Below are 14,224 nucleotides of genomic sequence, written 5' to 3' on the forward strand. Positions count from 1 at the left end.
CAGTATTGGGGTGGGAGTTACCTGATTTTCCAGGTGTTGTGTGTCTCAGTTCCCCTGGCTAGGAAAAGGGATTCCCTTCCCCCTTGCACTTCCCAGGTGAGGCAATGCCTCGCCCTGCTTCAGCTCTCGCTGGTCGGGCTGCAGCAGCTGACCAGCACCGATTGTCTGGCACTCCCTAGTGAGATGACCCCAGTACCTCAGTTGAAAATGCAGAAATCACCGGTCTTCTGTGTCGCTCGCACTGGGAGTTGGAGACTGGAGCTGTTCATATTCGGCCATCTTGCTCCGCCCCGTGCCACATTTTCTTAATCCAGTTTGTTTTGTTTTTATTGCTCTTTCCTTGGTCACTGACTCTGGGATAGGATCTGGTTATAAATTAACTTGGCTATAGGCTAGGTTATGCTATGCTAACAAATAAACCCTAAAAACCAGTGTCTTAATACAACACAGGTTTACTTCTTGCTCATGCAAAATCCTCTGCAGGTCAGGCAATTCTCCTAAAATGACACTTGAGTGTCCCAGGTGTCACCCATCCTGTGTAACCACCATTTCAAACATGAGCTTTCAAATTGCTTTCAACAAGGGAAGGGAGAGCAAAGAGTGCTTACCTGCCATGGTTTATGCTTTGACCACTTGCCTCAATCATGTAACAATCAAAGCTGAAAAATCCAGTCTTTCTTTGTTCCAGGGAAGATAAAAATGAAATGGAACTCAGTTAACTGAGGTCTGTCTCTGCCACAATGACAATGTCTATTGTGAAAATGATATGAGGTAGCTACTATTACCATCTCTTCTTATAATTGAGGAAACCAAAGTTCAGGGATGTAAGTAACTTCTCTGTAGCTAAAAAGTGATAGAGGCTCTCAGCAAACTGACACAGGAACAGAAAACCAAACACCGCATTTTCTCTCTCATAAGTGGTAGTTGAACAATGAGAACACATGGACACAGGGAGGGGAATGTCACACACCGGGGCCTGTTGGGAGGTGGGGAGCTATGGGAGGGACAGCATTAGGAGAAGTACCTTATGTACATGATGGGTTGATGGGTGCAGCAAACCACCAGTGCACATGTATACCTATGTACAACAAACCATGATGTTCTGCACATGTATCCCAGAACTTAAAGTGTAATTAAAAAAAAAAAAAAAGAATTTGCGGTACATGATTATTCCTCCAGGACCATACAAACCAGATTACAATGGCCTGAAATAAATTGATCAAAAAAATTTTTTTTAATTTTAGCCAATAAATTTTAAATATATGTCATAAATCCTTTCTTTCCATGAAAATTTAAAGAGGTTCTAGTGCTATATTAAGAGTTAAAAAAGATAAATCATGTCAAGTTTAAAATGAATAAATTTGGGTAGTCAAAGGAAAAAAAAGAGAGAGAAAGTGGTGGAAGCATGTCTATTTAATTCTAGAGCTCCAACCTTCAACCATTATATTCTGTCTGCTGTCCATGCAGAACCTGCACCAGATCATTACCATAGGGTTGAAGTCAGCAGAAAAGTTAAAATTTTTCTTTGGCATAAAATAAGGTTGTGCTCCAACTCTCATCTTTTTAACAAGTAACGTAATGATGTGTTATAAACTAAACAAGATATATGTTCTTGCTAAAGAAAACAGAAAAACAAATATTCTTTTAAAACTAATATGTTTTATTATCCTAAACTAGAAATGGTTTTAGCAGACAACTGGAATGCTAGTTCATTGTTACCAGAAAGGATTACAGACCAACTATTCCTAACCCTAAGCTTTGTTTCTGCATCTAACAATCACATAAAATAAATTATCATATGTAGTTACCTTGGTGTACTTACCACAGATTATTTATCTTGAAGGCTATGTGAGAAAAGAACATTGCTCAAAACTAGGAGCATAGCTCAAAGTTTCAAGGGAAATTTTTGCTTAAACTGGATACTTGCTGAACCCACCATATTTAGCTAGGAATCCTCATAATGTTCCTGGAGTACTCACCCTACCACAGATCAACCTTCAATATTCATTTTTCTTTTGCTTCTACTTTTAAGATCAACTGTTACTTAAAAATATGTTCTCAATTCAACTTGCAATAACAAAATATCTGTATTCTCATACTGCTTAGGTAGTATACTTAAACTCATTGCTACGTACTACTATTAAAACTAGCTGAAGCTAGGCACAGTGTCTCGTGCCTATAATACCGGCACTTTGGGAGCCTGGGGCAGGAAGGATCACTTGAGCCCAGAAGTTCAAGAGCAGCAGGAACACGGCGAAACCCGTCACCACACCAATAAAAACCATACAAATTAGCTGGGCGTCGTGGGACATGCTTGCCTGATCCCCCAGCTACCCGCCAGGCTGAGGTTGGGAAGACTGCTTGAGTCAGGAGGTAGAGGCTACAGTGAGCATGATTGTGCCCTGCACTCCAGCCTAGGCAACAGAGCAAGAATCTTTGCCCACAAATAATTAATTAATTAATTATTAAATTAAAACTGAGTTGAGACATAGAATATTTAGAGAGAACTGCTCAAAAGGCCACACAGGCCCATCTTCCAGATATTCTAAAATCTAGCTCTTCGTCAAGTCACAGCAACAGAAGTCTGGTACCTGAACACACTGTAATGACTACTTAAGACTGCCTTTTTACTGAATCCTGCACTTTGGTATGAAACAACAGTCCACGTAAAAGAAGTCCTGAAAACCCACAGCTACAAGACATTGTTAGGCACGCTGTAACAGCATCCAAGAAAATCTATTCTGAGGAACGGGTTTATTTGATCTTATGAACCCTGTCACCTAGTGTCAATGACAACAGAGCTTTCAGAGTCAAACATACAGCCTATCAACAGACAAGTATCAAATTCCCATTGCTATGCTTTCCTGCCACTCATTTTTTTATCTATCCCCCACCTTTTTTTTTTTTCATTTTTCTTTTCTTCACTTTTGTTTTACTGTTTTTGTGATAATATATAGTAATTATATAACTATTTTAATCCTTTTCAGAACAAAGCAAGGAAACACTGAAATAAAAAGATCAAAGCAGAGTTTCCTGGGGTCCTTTAAAGGACCCTTTTTGTAGGATCCAGATCCATGTTAACACTCTGAGGAGAATTACATATATCTAATCATTAAAGGTTCAGGACGAAAAGCCATGTGCTTTTATCCATAATAATTTAATTACTTAGACCTGACCAGGAGTTGGCAAATTTTTTGAGTAAGACATCTATTGCTACGTGGTTAGCCTGATGTTTCTAAGAGGTATGTAAGAGGCACTTGATTAAAAGACGGTTACTGAAACTGCAACCACTCAGTAAATTTTACCTGGTATACATTTCCTTTTGGATGCAAGAAACTTTTCGAAGACAAATCTGACTCAATGATTAAAATATGAGAAGCAAGAAATGTGTTGTTACTTTTGTTTATAAACTACCATGGCAAGTTGCTACTTACTTAGGGAGAAAAAAGGGGAGGAAAGAATAATTTTGACCAAGTACATGGCATCTATAGGACTTGAAAAGGGCTTAAATAAAAAATGGGAGAAAAATCTTTCCCAAGGGATAGATATTGAATACTGAGTAGAGCTAGGAAGCTAGGAATTATCTAAGAGTTTACTAACAGTGGCAGAGGTGCAAGAGGTATCTTTTCAAAAAAAATTTTTTTAACATATTGATAAGGCAGCCGTTGTTAATATCATGATAAGTTATTGGAGGAAGAGGGGTAAAAGCAAGGTCAGTCTTGTAAAGAGGTTAATCAAACAGTTGTCCTGCTAGGCTCGTGCCCATTAGTGTTAAAACCCTGACCATGCTTCTGCTTACTAGAGATCCTGTAGCTCAAAATCCCAGTAAAGGAGGGAGTCCCGATGACCAACATGCAGAAATTTGTTATCCTGAAAACTGATGATAAAAGGGTGCCCCAAGAGAGCCCTGAATTATAGAAAGGAAGAGAGTCACAATCCCATCTGAAAGCCAGGCAACTGTTTTTCTCCGTCTTACTAAAATTCCAGCATTGTAATGGTGCCTACTATCTGCAGAAGAGAAAGCACCAAAGAATACCCTGAGAGACCAATATAAGTAGGAGGAAGAATACCAGCTTTCCCCAAGTAGGCTGCAACAAGGAGAGGGATAAAAAGCCTTTCCATGATAGGACAACACAAGAATCACTGTGGATCTGGATTTCTCAACCTCCGTGCTACCGACATTTGTAGCCAGATAATTATTTATTGTAGGAAGCTGCCTTGTGCACTGCAGGATGCTTAGCAGGATCCCTGGCCTCTACCCCTTAGATGGCAATAGCATCCCTAACCATTGTGACAACCAAAAAAATGTCTGCAGACATTACCAAATGTCTACAGGGGGGCAAAAATCACCCCTATGCTACGGATAAAAAACAGCTTCCAGTGTTAACTCGCTCTCTTGGTAAATAATACTCCCAAACCACCTCACCTCCTGAACCAGGAAAAAGAGACAGAACAGAAGAATCCGTAGTAAAAATAGTAAGTTCAATTTTGAATATGTCAAGATGTGAGACAGCAAATGGAGATGTCCAAAAGATAGTTGGATATATGAGACTGGAAACAAGAAAAGAGGGCGTGGCTAGAGAAACAAACCAGAAAACCATTAGCTACATTAGCTCAGAAAAAAGCCTCTGAGAAAGGCTTTTTTGAATCGTCAGCTGAAATAAAAATCTCTCAATAGATGATGATTATTACCCTACACAACCTCTACCTAGTACTTAATTAAACAAGAAGCCCTTGATGGATTTAGTCTACTGCAGGGTAATATAGTACTCATGCACAATTTTTACCTTCATCTGGACAAACTTGCCATATGTTAAGGTCTTCAGGGTAAACTCCCATATATCCTTACTAATTGATACGTAGCAATACTTTTCCCATTTGGCATATGCTCCCTCTTTTGACTCTTTGTTCTCAAATCCATTGTTCCATAGTCTATCTGTTCTGAATAGATATTTGTTCTCTACTGCTGCAGACACATAATTAGTAAAAGCAGATGCAATTCTCAACATTAAGAGTTACACAGAGTGAGTTTTCCAGCATTATCATTAAAGAAATTCTATACTAGAAGGCTCAAAGACTCCAAATGAATTTTTCTTTAACAGAAACCTCTCTAACAGTTTGAATACACCTCAGTTCAAAGGCGTATTTTCCTGAATGTCTGTTTTGATTGAGAAAATTTACTTAAATGTAATTTTCCAAAAAATTAGAAGACACATTCCTACATATGAATAAGTTCACTTGTTAAAATCTATTCAAAACGTTTTATGAAGAGTTACATTTCATGTAAAATAGCAGTGAAGAAACAATTTTCCTAACACATGGTTAACAAAATACAGTCAAAGCAAAATAAATCTGAAAAAGTAAATAGGGATACTTTGCATATGTTATGTTTAAACTTGTTCCTTGTGCGAAATCTTCCACCACTGTGTGTTCTTTCATTTTTTCAACTAGTTTAAAATTTTTTTTAAGTGAGGTAAATTGAAATTTTGTTCTAGAATAGTCTTTTAAAATATCGACCAATTCACAGAATGTTCACTCAGCTTATCTCTATAGTTATACCATATCAACAGACTGGTATACATTCGGTAAGGACAGGTATAAAGAATGGTTACATTTCCTTTCAGATATGATAAAATATTACACGGAGAACATAACTCCACAGACATTCCAAAGAGAAAATTAAGTTTAGCATTTTCTGACCAGAAACTAAATACAGAATAAGCAGATTTTAGGACCTACTTTTGTGTATATAATCCTTATTAAAATAAAAGGATATCATAAAATTAAAATATCAGTAAGCATCTGCTTTTCTTTGTATGTTCCTTAGGTTAAGCTTATAAAATCAGATATGATTTTTACTGAAGGGAATTAGTAGCCGTCTCCCTAACAACGCCATCTTTTCCTCACATAAGAAAAAATGCAAAATTATGTCTAATTTGTGTTTGCCAATGAATCTTTTCACTTATAATTACAATACAGCTAGAGAAGCAAGAGAAGGAAAAGAAGAGAAGTGTGTTTAAAAGTTATTCTTTCTTACCAATACGTTGCTGTAGAATCCAAGCGTTTCTGTTTGAGGCACGAGCAGAAAGCATCCTTTCAACAGCTGGCGGAAGTGTCTTCCAATTAGTAAACTCCAAAGTGAAGGTAAGGGTGTCAATGCTGACTGAGTCAGTCCTATGTTAGCAAGATGTTAATATATTAGAAACAAAACATTTCAAGGGTTCGTACTAGAAACAAACACCATATACCTATTCTTACAAAATCTCAATGAGGAGGGCAGACAGAAAACCAGGGCATTTTAAGTATTTATGTAACTACACGCAAAATCAGTGGATATGAAGAATCATCTACAGGTTCCTATTAACTGAACTTTATGTAGCTGTCTACGAGATGACAAAAGGAACCACAGAGAGAGTAGGAACTTTCCTTCTCATGGGTGACAGAACCAATGACATCAGTGGATCTGCCATTATTTCCTCCCATTTGGACTATCTTGCCAAATGTAAATTGACCATCCTTAGAGACATATAATTTAATAATCCTAAAAGGATAAAGCCCAAACACCCCAAGTTATCCCTGAGTGTACAAGTATGGCTTGTTTCTGCCCATCTCCCAGGGATGCACAGCTGTTCTCCTCTAACAACCTTCCCCCCATTATAAATTCAGCCCTAAGCGATGTAACAGAATAAGACTTGTCTTTAAGGACTGAAAGAAGGGGTTCCAAAAAAGGCTTTCCTCTGTTCTTTCAAAATAATGTCAGATTCCCTACCAACCCACTCAAAAGAGGCTAACCCAAAATTTATAAGTACTTGAAACCTAATGGAAAGAGCACTGGCTTAAGAAAAGTCCTGATGTTTAATACTGCTTCTGCTACTTATAAACAGGTTGCCTGAATTCTTTAAGCTCTAGCCCCTGCTCTTTAAAATGAGAATAATACATAATCTGCCCATTACAGGGAACTATATGTGAAAATATGAGATAACATAGTAAACATACTTTTAAAACTATGAAGTATTATATGAAAAACTGGTATTACCAGAAATGATTTGAAAACTTCAGTATTATATTTTTAGAAGCTTTAAAATTCAGTCAAACCCTTAAAAGAACTCTAAATCCTAACAAGATTACTTATCCTGTATTCAATCAGACACTCCCCTACCATCACAATGGCTGGAGAAAAAAAAGTCACTAGGGCTTCTGGTAATTACTACCAAAACAGAAATTGTTCTCACGGTCACCTCTTTGGAAATAGTACTGAACAACAACTAAAGAAGGAAAGGAAATACAGGGAAAGAAAAGCTGAATAATAATCTAAGCTTATCATCTCAAAGACACTTCTGGTAATTTAGAGTCAAAATATCTTTGAAATGATGGACTAAAGATTATGAAAATTATTTCCCAAATTCTTAATTCTCCCACATGCAAACACCTAAGGAAGAACTTAAAGTGTAGCACAGATGTCTTGGGAAAACATTTTATTTCTCAGGAGACATCAGTGAAACCACAACTTATCAGGAAATACTGAGGATAAATGAAATGATAAAATATATTCAAAGACTAACAATTTCCTTGACTTCTTATGGGTCCCAAACCAAAGGTTACTTGGTTCTGGTTCTTTATTTCTTTTTTTAATGATTTCATTTTTCTGCTTTAATGCGCCTTAGGTCTTACTGTGACCAAACACAAAGTCATTTTTACGCAGTTATCTGAACATATACATGACAAGTAAATCTGTTTGCACAGCTTTAGTTAATATGATGGTGAGTTTATTTTACCAACACTGATAATGCCACTAAAAATGTATTGTTATTTTACTACAGTGACCATTACATTGTACAGAACAGTTGTACAATCACAAACGAGTGACATTTAATCAACTAAATACACAAATGACATTTATGTTCTATTCTCCCATTACATGGGGGTGGGGTGCGCAGGTAAAGGAAGACTTAGTCTTGCATTTAAATATTGTGACAGGCAATTATTCAGCCACATACACTTTTAAGACTGCTTAAGACAAGCAATACCCAGAAAATATGTTTATAATTTACGTGACAAAGATTAAGCAACAGATCTGCATGTGGTATAAATAACAATCAAAATCCACTTTAACAACATATTGGAATTTTTATAGAATGTTTCTTGTAATAGCTCTTTGAATGTAAATTTGATCAAAGAAAGCAAAACAATATGCAGTGTAAACACTGGTTTACCCATTCAATAAAGTATCAGTGAACAAAAATTTGAACATGTTAAGCATTTTCATTGCTAAAAAATTTTCCACTGTATTTTTTCTAATGAATATAAAGTAACCAAAGTTACTTACTCTTCAGGAATAAAAAACATGTAATTGGCATTCTCCATTCAGAATACTGAAAGTTTTACAACTTACTTCAAAATAGTTTCTAGTTTACTAGTTCTTAACTCTTCTATTTCACGTATCCGATAAATACAGCACACACCCAATGGCTTATTGTCACAAAATTCTCAACTGTTCACAAGTGGGGAAAATGGGGAAGCAGTATCAGAACTGGGGAAAGGGAGGATAAATTTACAAAGCCTTCTAAGAGAATAAAGCTAAATAAATCCTTCTCCCTACAAGTAGTTCATTTAGTTGGCTGGGGAGGAAAGGATAACAGGCAATGTTATCCTTTTTTGGTAATTTAGAGTCAAAATATCTTTGAAATGATGGACTAAAGATTATGAAAATTATTTCCCAAAAAAAAATCCAACGATTTTTTTCCCCTGCTTAGGTTTTTCCTAATTTAGGAGCAGAAAGAAGCATGAAAAATTGGTACAGATCCCTCAGGTTAGGCAAGGGATTAAGGATTACTAAAATTGAGTAACAGAACTCATCCTCCACATCCGAAGAGTCAACCAATGGTAGATTGAGAATACTAACAACAATAATAAAAAATAACAATACAACAATAAAAAATGACAAAAATTTAAAAATACAGTACAACTACTATTTACATAGCATTTATATGGCATTAGGTATTATAAGTAATCTAGAGATGACAAAGTAGATGGGAGGAAGTGCATAGACTAGACACAAATACTATGCCATTTTACAAAAGGGACTTGAGCATCCATGTGTCAGAGGTGTATGAACCAGAGCAACTCCATCTTGAATAGGGGCTAGGTAAAATAAGGCTGAGACCTACTGGGCTACATGCCCAGGAAATTAAGGCATTCTTAGTCACAGGATGAGATAGGAGGCCCGCACAAGATACAGGTCACAAAGACCTTGCTGATGAAACAGCACTTGTCAAGAAGCTGGCCAAACCCCATCAAAAGGAAGATGGTGATGAAAGTGACCTCTGGTCATCCTCATTGTTCATTATATGCTAATTATAATGCATTAGCATGCTAGAAGACACTCCCACCAGCCCCATGACAGTTTACCAATGCCACGGAAACTTCAGGAAGTTACCCTAGATAGTCTAAAAAGGGGGAGAACCCACAGTCCTGGGACTTGCCCACCCCTTTCTTGGAAAACTCATTCATGAATAATTCACCCCTTGTTTAGCATGTAACCAAGAAGTAACAGTAAGTATAAGCAGCTCAGCAGCCCATGCTGCTGCTCTGCCTATCGAATAGCCATTCTTTTGTTCCCTTACTTTGTTAATAAACATCCTTTCATTTTACTCTATGGACTGACTTGTCCCGAATTCTTTCTTGTACGAGATCCAAGAACCCTCTCTTGGGGTCTAGATCGGGACCCCTTTCCAATAACACATGGATTTTGGTATCTCACGGGGGTGAGACTCAAGGCATAATTCACCTTAAATTTCTGCCAGCTGTGAGCCTGTGAAATCAAACAAGCTATATACTTCCAAAATTTGATGGTGGGACAGGCGTTAACACAAACATTCCCATTCCAAAAGGGAGACATATCCAAGAAGCAAAGAATAATAGGACCCAAATAAGTCCAAAATTCAAGAGGATTATCTTGAAACTCCAAGATAATCTTCCATGACTCCATGTCAAGCTTCCTGGATAAAATGGGATGGGAGTTGAGCCTCCACTACCTCAGGAAGCTCCACCCCTATGACTTTGCTGGGCTCAGTCACACCCCTATGGCTTTGCCCAGACTTCAGCTCTCCCAAGATGGCACTGCATGCTGGTAGCTCTACAGTCCTGAGGTCTCAATGGCAGCCCTGCTCCCATGGGTCCTCTAGGCATTGCCATGGTAGAAACTGTGGCAGCTCTAACCCTACATTTCCACTGGGCATTGCTCTAGAAAGGCTCTCTGCAGTGGCTCCTCCCCTGGGACAGGTCTCTGCCTGAGCCCCTAGACTGTTTTCAACAACCTCTGGAATCTAGGTGGAAGAATCCATGCCCCCACAGCTCTTGCATTCTACATGCCTGCAGAATTAGTACCACCCCACAAACCCTCCTGAAAACCATTCTGACCTCCTAGAGCCCTGGGCCTATGATGGGAGGGGCAGCCTCAAAGATCTCTGGAATGCCTTCAAGGTTTTTTTCTAATTGTCTTGATGGTACTTTCTATTTGTACAAATCTGCTCAGCAAAGGGTTGCTAGTCACAACTTTGGGTTCCTCTCCTGAACATTCTCTTTCATTCTTTTCCACAGAGCCCGGCTGAGAATTTTCTAAAATTTTCTACTCTTCTTCCCTTCTAATTATAGACTCTGTCCTAAGTCATTCCTTTGCCCTCACATCTCACTATAAGTGGCCAAAAGTAGCCATGCAGCAGCCTGAATGCTTTGCTACCTAGTTATTTCTCCCACCAGATATCCTAGTTCGTCACTCTTAAATTCAGCCTTCCATAAAGTCCTTAGGCATAGACAGAGTTCATCCCAGTTCTTCACTAATTCATAACAAGGATGGTGTTTACTCCAGTTTCCAACAGGGTATTGCTCATTTTCATCTGAGACCTTGTCAAAATGGCCTTTGCTATCCATATTTCTATGAACATTTTGGTCACAACTACTTAAATAATCTCTAAGAAAGTTCAGACTCGCCTAGTCTTCTCATCTTATGAGCACTCACCAGAGTCACCCTTAACACTCCATTTATGGAAACAGGCTTTTTCTAGACTGTTCTTCCAAACTTTATCAGCCTCTACCCATTACCTAGTTTGAAAGCCACTTCCACATTCTTAGGTAATCATTATTAGCAACAGCCCCACTTCTCAGTACCAAATTTCTGTCTTAGTCCATTCTCTGTTGCTATTACTCAATACCTGAGACTGGGTAATTTATAAAGAAAATACATTTATTTCTTACAGTTCTGGAGACTGGGAAGTCCAAGGTCAAGGGGCCCACCTGATGAGGGCCTTCTTGCTGTGTCATAATATGGCAGAGGTCATCACTCGGTGAGAGAGCAAAAGCATTCCAGCTCAGGTCTCTCTTCTTCTTATAAAGCCACCCACCAGTCCCATCACTGGGGCACCATCTTGATGATCTTATCTAATCCTAATTACCTCCCAAAGATCTCACCTCCAAATATCAACAACAAATGAATTTGAGGATTGTTTCCAACACCTGAAATTTGAGAACACATTCAAACCACAACAGTAGGTATCAGACAGCTTCTATGTTTTGGTTAAAGAAAGAAAGAAATTAGAAACCAGAAAGGGGCATGAAGGCTGAAAGTACTGGGCAAGTCATATTGAGTCAGAGTTAATAGCTTTGGTAGAAGAACACAAGGAGTGTGGCTAAGAAGAAAATGAGTGCCTTAGGGACAAACACCACGTGGGGGGAGAATTGAAACACAAAAGTGAAGACTTCTAGATATTTTATTGAAATTCTATAAAATAACATGTCCTCTATTTTCCTGAAGACTTCCATTTTATTTTCTCATTTGACTTGAATTACCAGCCCAAGAGAGTCCTCTCGCTACTACAATTACCTGTCTTAGGACCCCAACAATTTTTGTAAAGGCTGGAGGCTAACAGTCTTCTTCTTGCCCCCCAAAAAATACTGACTCAGCATTTGTATCATCTGTCACTGAGGGCTGCCCTTCTGAGAAACTACCTGAAGTAAACAAGTCATATTCTCAGATACTTCAGAAATCAGTATTTATTAAGGGTGACATATTTCAAACAGACAGGATGCTGTAGGGCAGGAGTATTCAGTCTGGTTGGCTGAGGGACAGACAACAGAAATCTTCAAAGCAGCTCCAAGCATTCTTTCTTCTGTCACACGCATTTTAAGAGAAGCATGAGGAATGGCCAGAAGTCGAAGAAATATCTCTCTTAGAAGAGTTCACTGGCATCTATCCCCTCATACCTCCTTCCAGTCACCTCTTATCTCTTCCCAGGACTCTGGGCTTAAACTCAATCTCACTATTAGCAGCCACCAACTCCTTCACCCCAATTCAGCCATCGCAGTCAAAACACAGATACACCCTTCTCCAAACACTGCGATCTCAAGAAACTGAAGGAAATTAAAGGTAGTATATTCACTCAAAAAGGGTAAGCCCCACTATGGTAGAATTTCTTACCAAGAACTACACAGTAGAAGCAGTGGGTCAAATCCAGCAACCAGAAGATGTGGTAACCACTCCTTATATTTTGCTTGTGCTTTAATTGCATGATTTACAAATTCATATATATGGTTCCATGGTCCCAATGAGCAACCTTTCCTCAAAAAGTAGCGAAATATTGAAAACTTCTCGTACTTCAGGCAGTATGCCAAATGAAGTTCATTTATCCGGGCTCCATATTTCAAAAGAATGTTCACAATTCCAAAGAACTCACAGCTCCACCATAAAAAATAAAAACAAAAAAAGAGCAAGTTAGACTTTGACATAAGATACTTCTTACAAATTGCTTTTTTGTTGTTGTTGTTGTTTGTTTGTTTTTTTGAGACACAGTCCTGCTCTGTCGCCCAGGCTGGAGTGCAGTGGCCCGATCTCGGCTCACTGCAAGTTCCGCCTCCCGGGTTCAGGCCATTCTCCTGCCTCAGCCTCTTGAGTAGTTGGGACCACAGGCGCCCGCCACCACGCTCAGCTAATTTTTTGTATTTTTTAATAGAGACGGGGTTTCACCGCGTTAGCCAGGATGGTCTTGATCTCCTGACCTCTTGATCTGCCCACCTCAGCCTCCCAAAGTGCTGGGATTACAGGCACGAGCCACCGCGCCCAGCCACAAATTGTTAATAGTATTTACAGCTGCAGAATAAGTATGGTAGATGAGACAGTGGATGGTTTTTACACATCTAGTGGATTGAGATTAGAGAATGTGGTGGGGCTTTTGCTTTTACACAGTTCTTCATGGTTTTAATTTTCAACTGTGAACAGGTATTATAATTTAAAACATTCATCTTAAATAAATGTCATTTTAAAATTATCATTGACAAACAAAACTCAAATTGTGACATTTTGTACAATTAAGTATCTTTACTACAAAATGCTTTGCTTAACAAAATCAATAAACAATGTGATCAGTCCTTAAAACTAAATGATTCCTTCTAGGAATCTCTAAGATATCATTTTCTTCAGCAATAACCTTAGCCAATTTCCCTCCCACTTTTAAATTTATTTATTTTTCTAGAGACAGAGTCTTGCTCTGTGGCCCAGGCTGGTGTGCAGTGGCACAATCAAGGCTCACTGTAACTGAACTCGGGCTCCAGTGATCCGCCCACTTCTGCCTCCTGACTAGGTGGGACTACAGGTACATGCCACCATGCCTAATTTTTAAATTTTTTTGTAGAGACAGACTCTCACTATGTTGCCCAGGCTGGTCTCGAACTCCTGGCCTCAAGCAATCCTCCTGCTTTGGTCTCCCAAAAGGTATGACACCGTGACTGGCCTTACATTTATAACGGTATTTAAAAAAATTTAAAAACTTTTTAATGAAAAAAATTTAATTTATGGTACTACATCTTAAAATTAATTAAGTTCTATTACTGTCTCCATTATAGATGCAAAAACTGAAGCTGAGTCACAAAGCTAGTAATTGGCAGAACTGGGATAATGATATCAAACCAAAATCTAACAGTGAATATGACATTGCAAATTGCTGCAATATCTCTTCTCTATTATGAAAACTGAACACTTCATAATACAGTCAAATTGAAGAATATTTTAAAGCCAGACCTATGTTTTCCAAAGTAGGTTACATGGAACTTTAGTTCCTGAAAATGATCCATATGAAAAATACTCTCCAGTGAAAAAAATTGAGAAACCTTACACAGTATACAGTGAGTCTGAGAAAGAAAGATAGGATGAATGTATTTTTAAACAGTATGTTAG

At 38.3% G+C, this 14,224-nt stretch overlaps 1 protein-coding gene across 11 annotated transcripts in view; it reads right to left on the reverse strand.

The window, feature by feature from the left end:
- LOC108519782 (probable G-protein coupled receptor 75) overlaps window positions 1–14,224 on the reverse strand; it is a 211,715-nt gene that overhangs the window by 23,182 nt on the left and 174,309 nt on the right. For all 11 annotated transcript variants that reach the window (XM_017859020.1, XM_017859024.1, XM_017859023.1 and 8 more), the window contains 2 exons: window positions 12,473–12,730; window positions 6,038–6,174 (listed from right to left, as the gene is read on the reverse strand). In XM_017859020.1, the coding sequence (XP_017714509.1) occupies window positions 6,038–6,174; window positions 12,473–12,730 (395 nt within the window). The remainder of the gene's footprint in view (window positions 1–6,037; window positions 6,175–12,472; window positions 12,731–14,224) is intronic.

Source organism: Rhinopithecus bieti, unplaced genomic scaffold, assembly GCF_001698545.2.
Source record: "Rhinopithecus bieti isolate Rb0 unplaced genomic scaffold, ASM169854v2 scaffold_47995, whole genome shotgun sequence".
NCBI classification, from domain to species: Eukaryota; Metazoa; Chordata; class Mammalia; order Primates; family Cercopithecidae; genus Rhinopithecus; species Rhinopithecus bieti.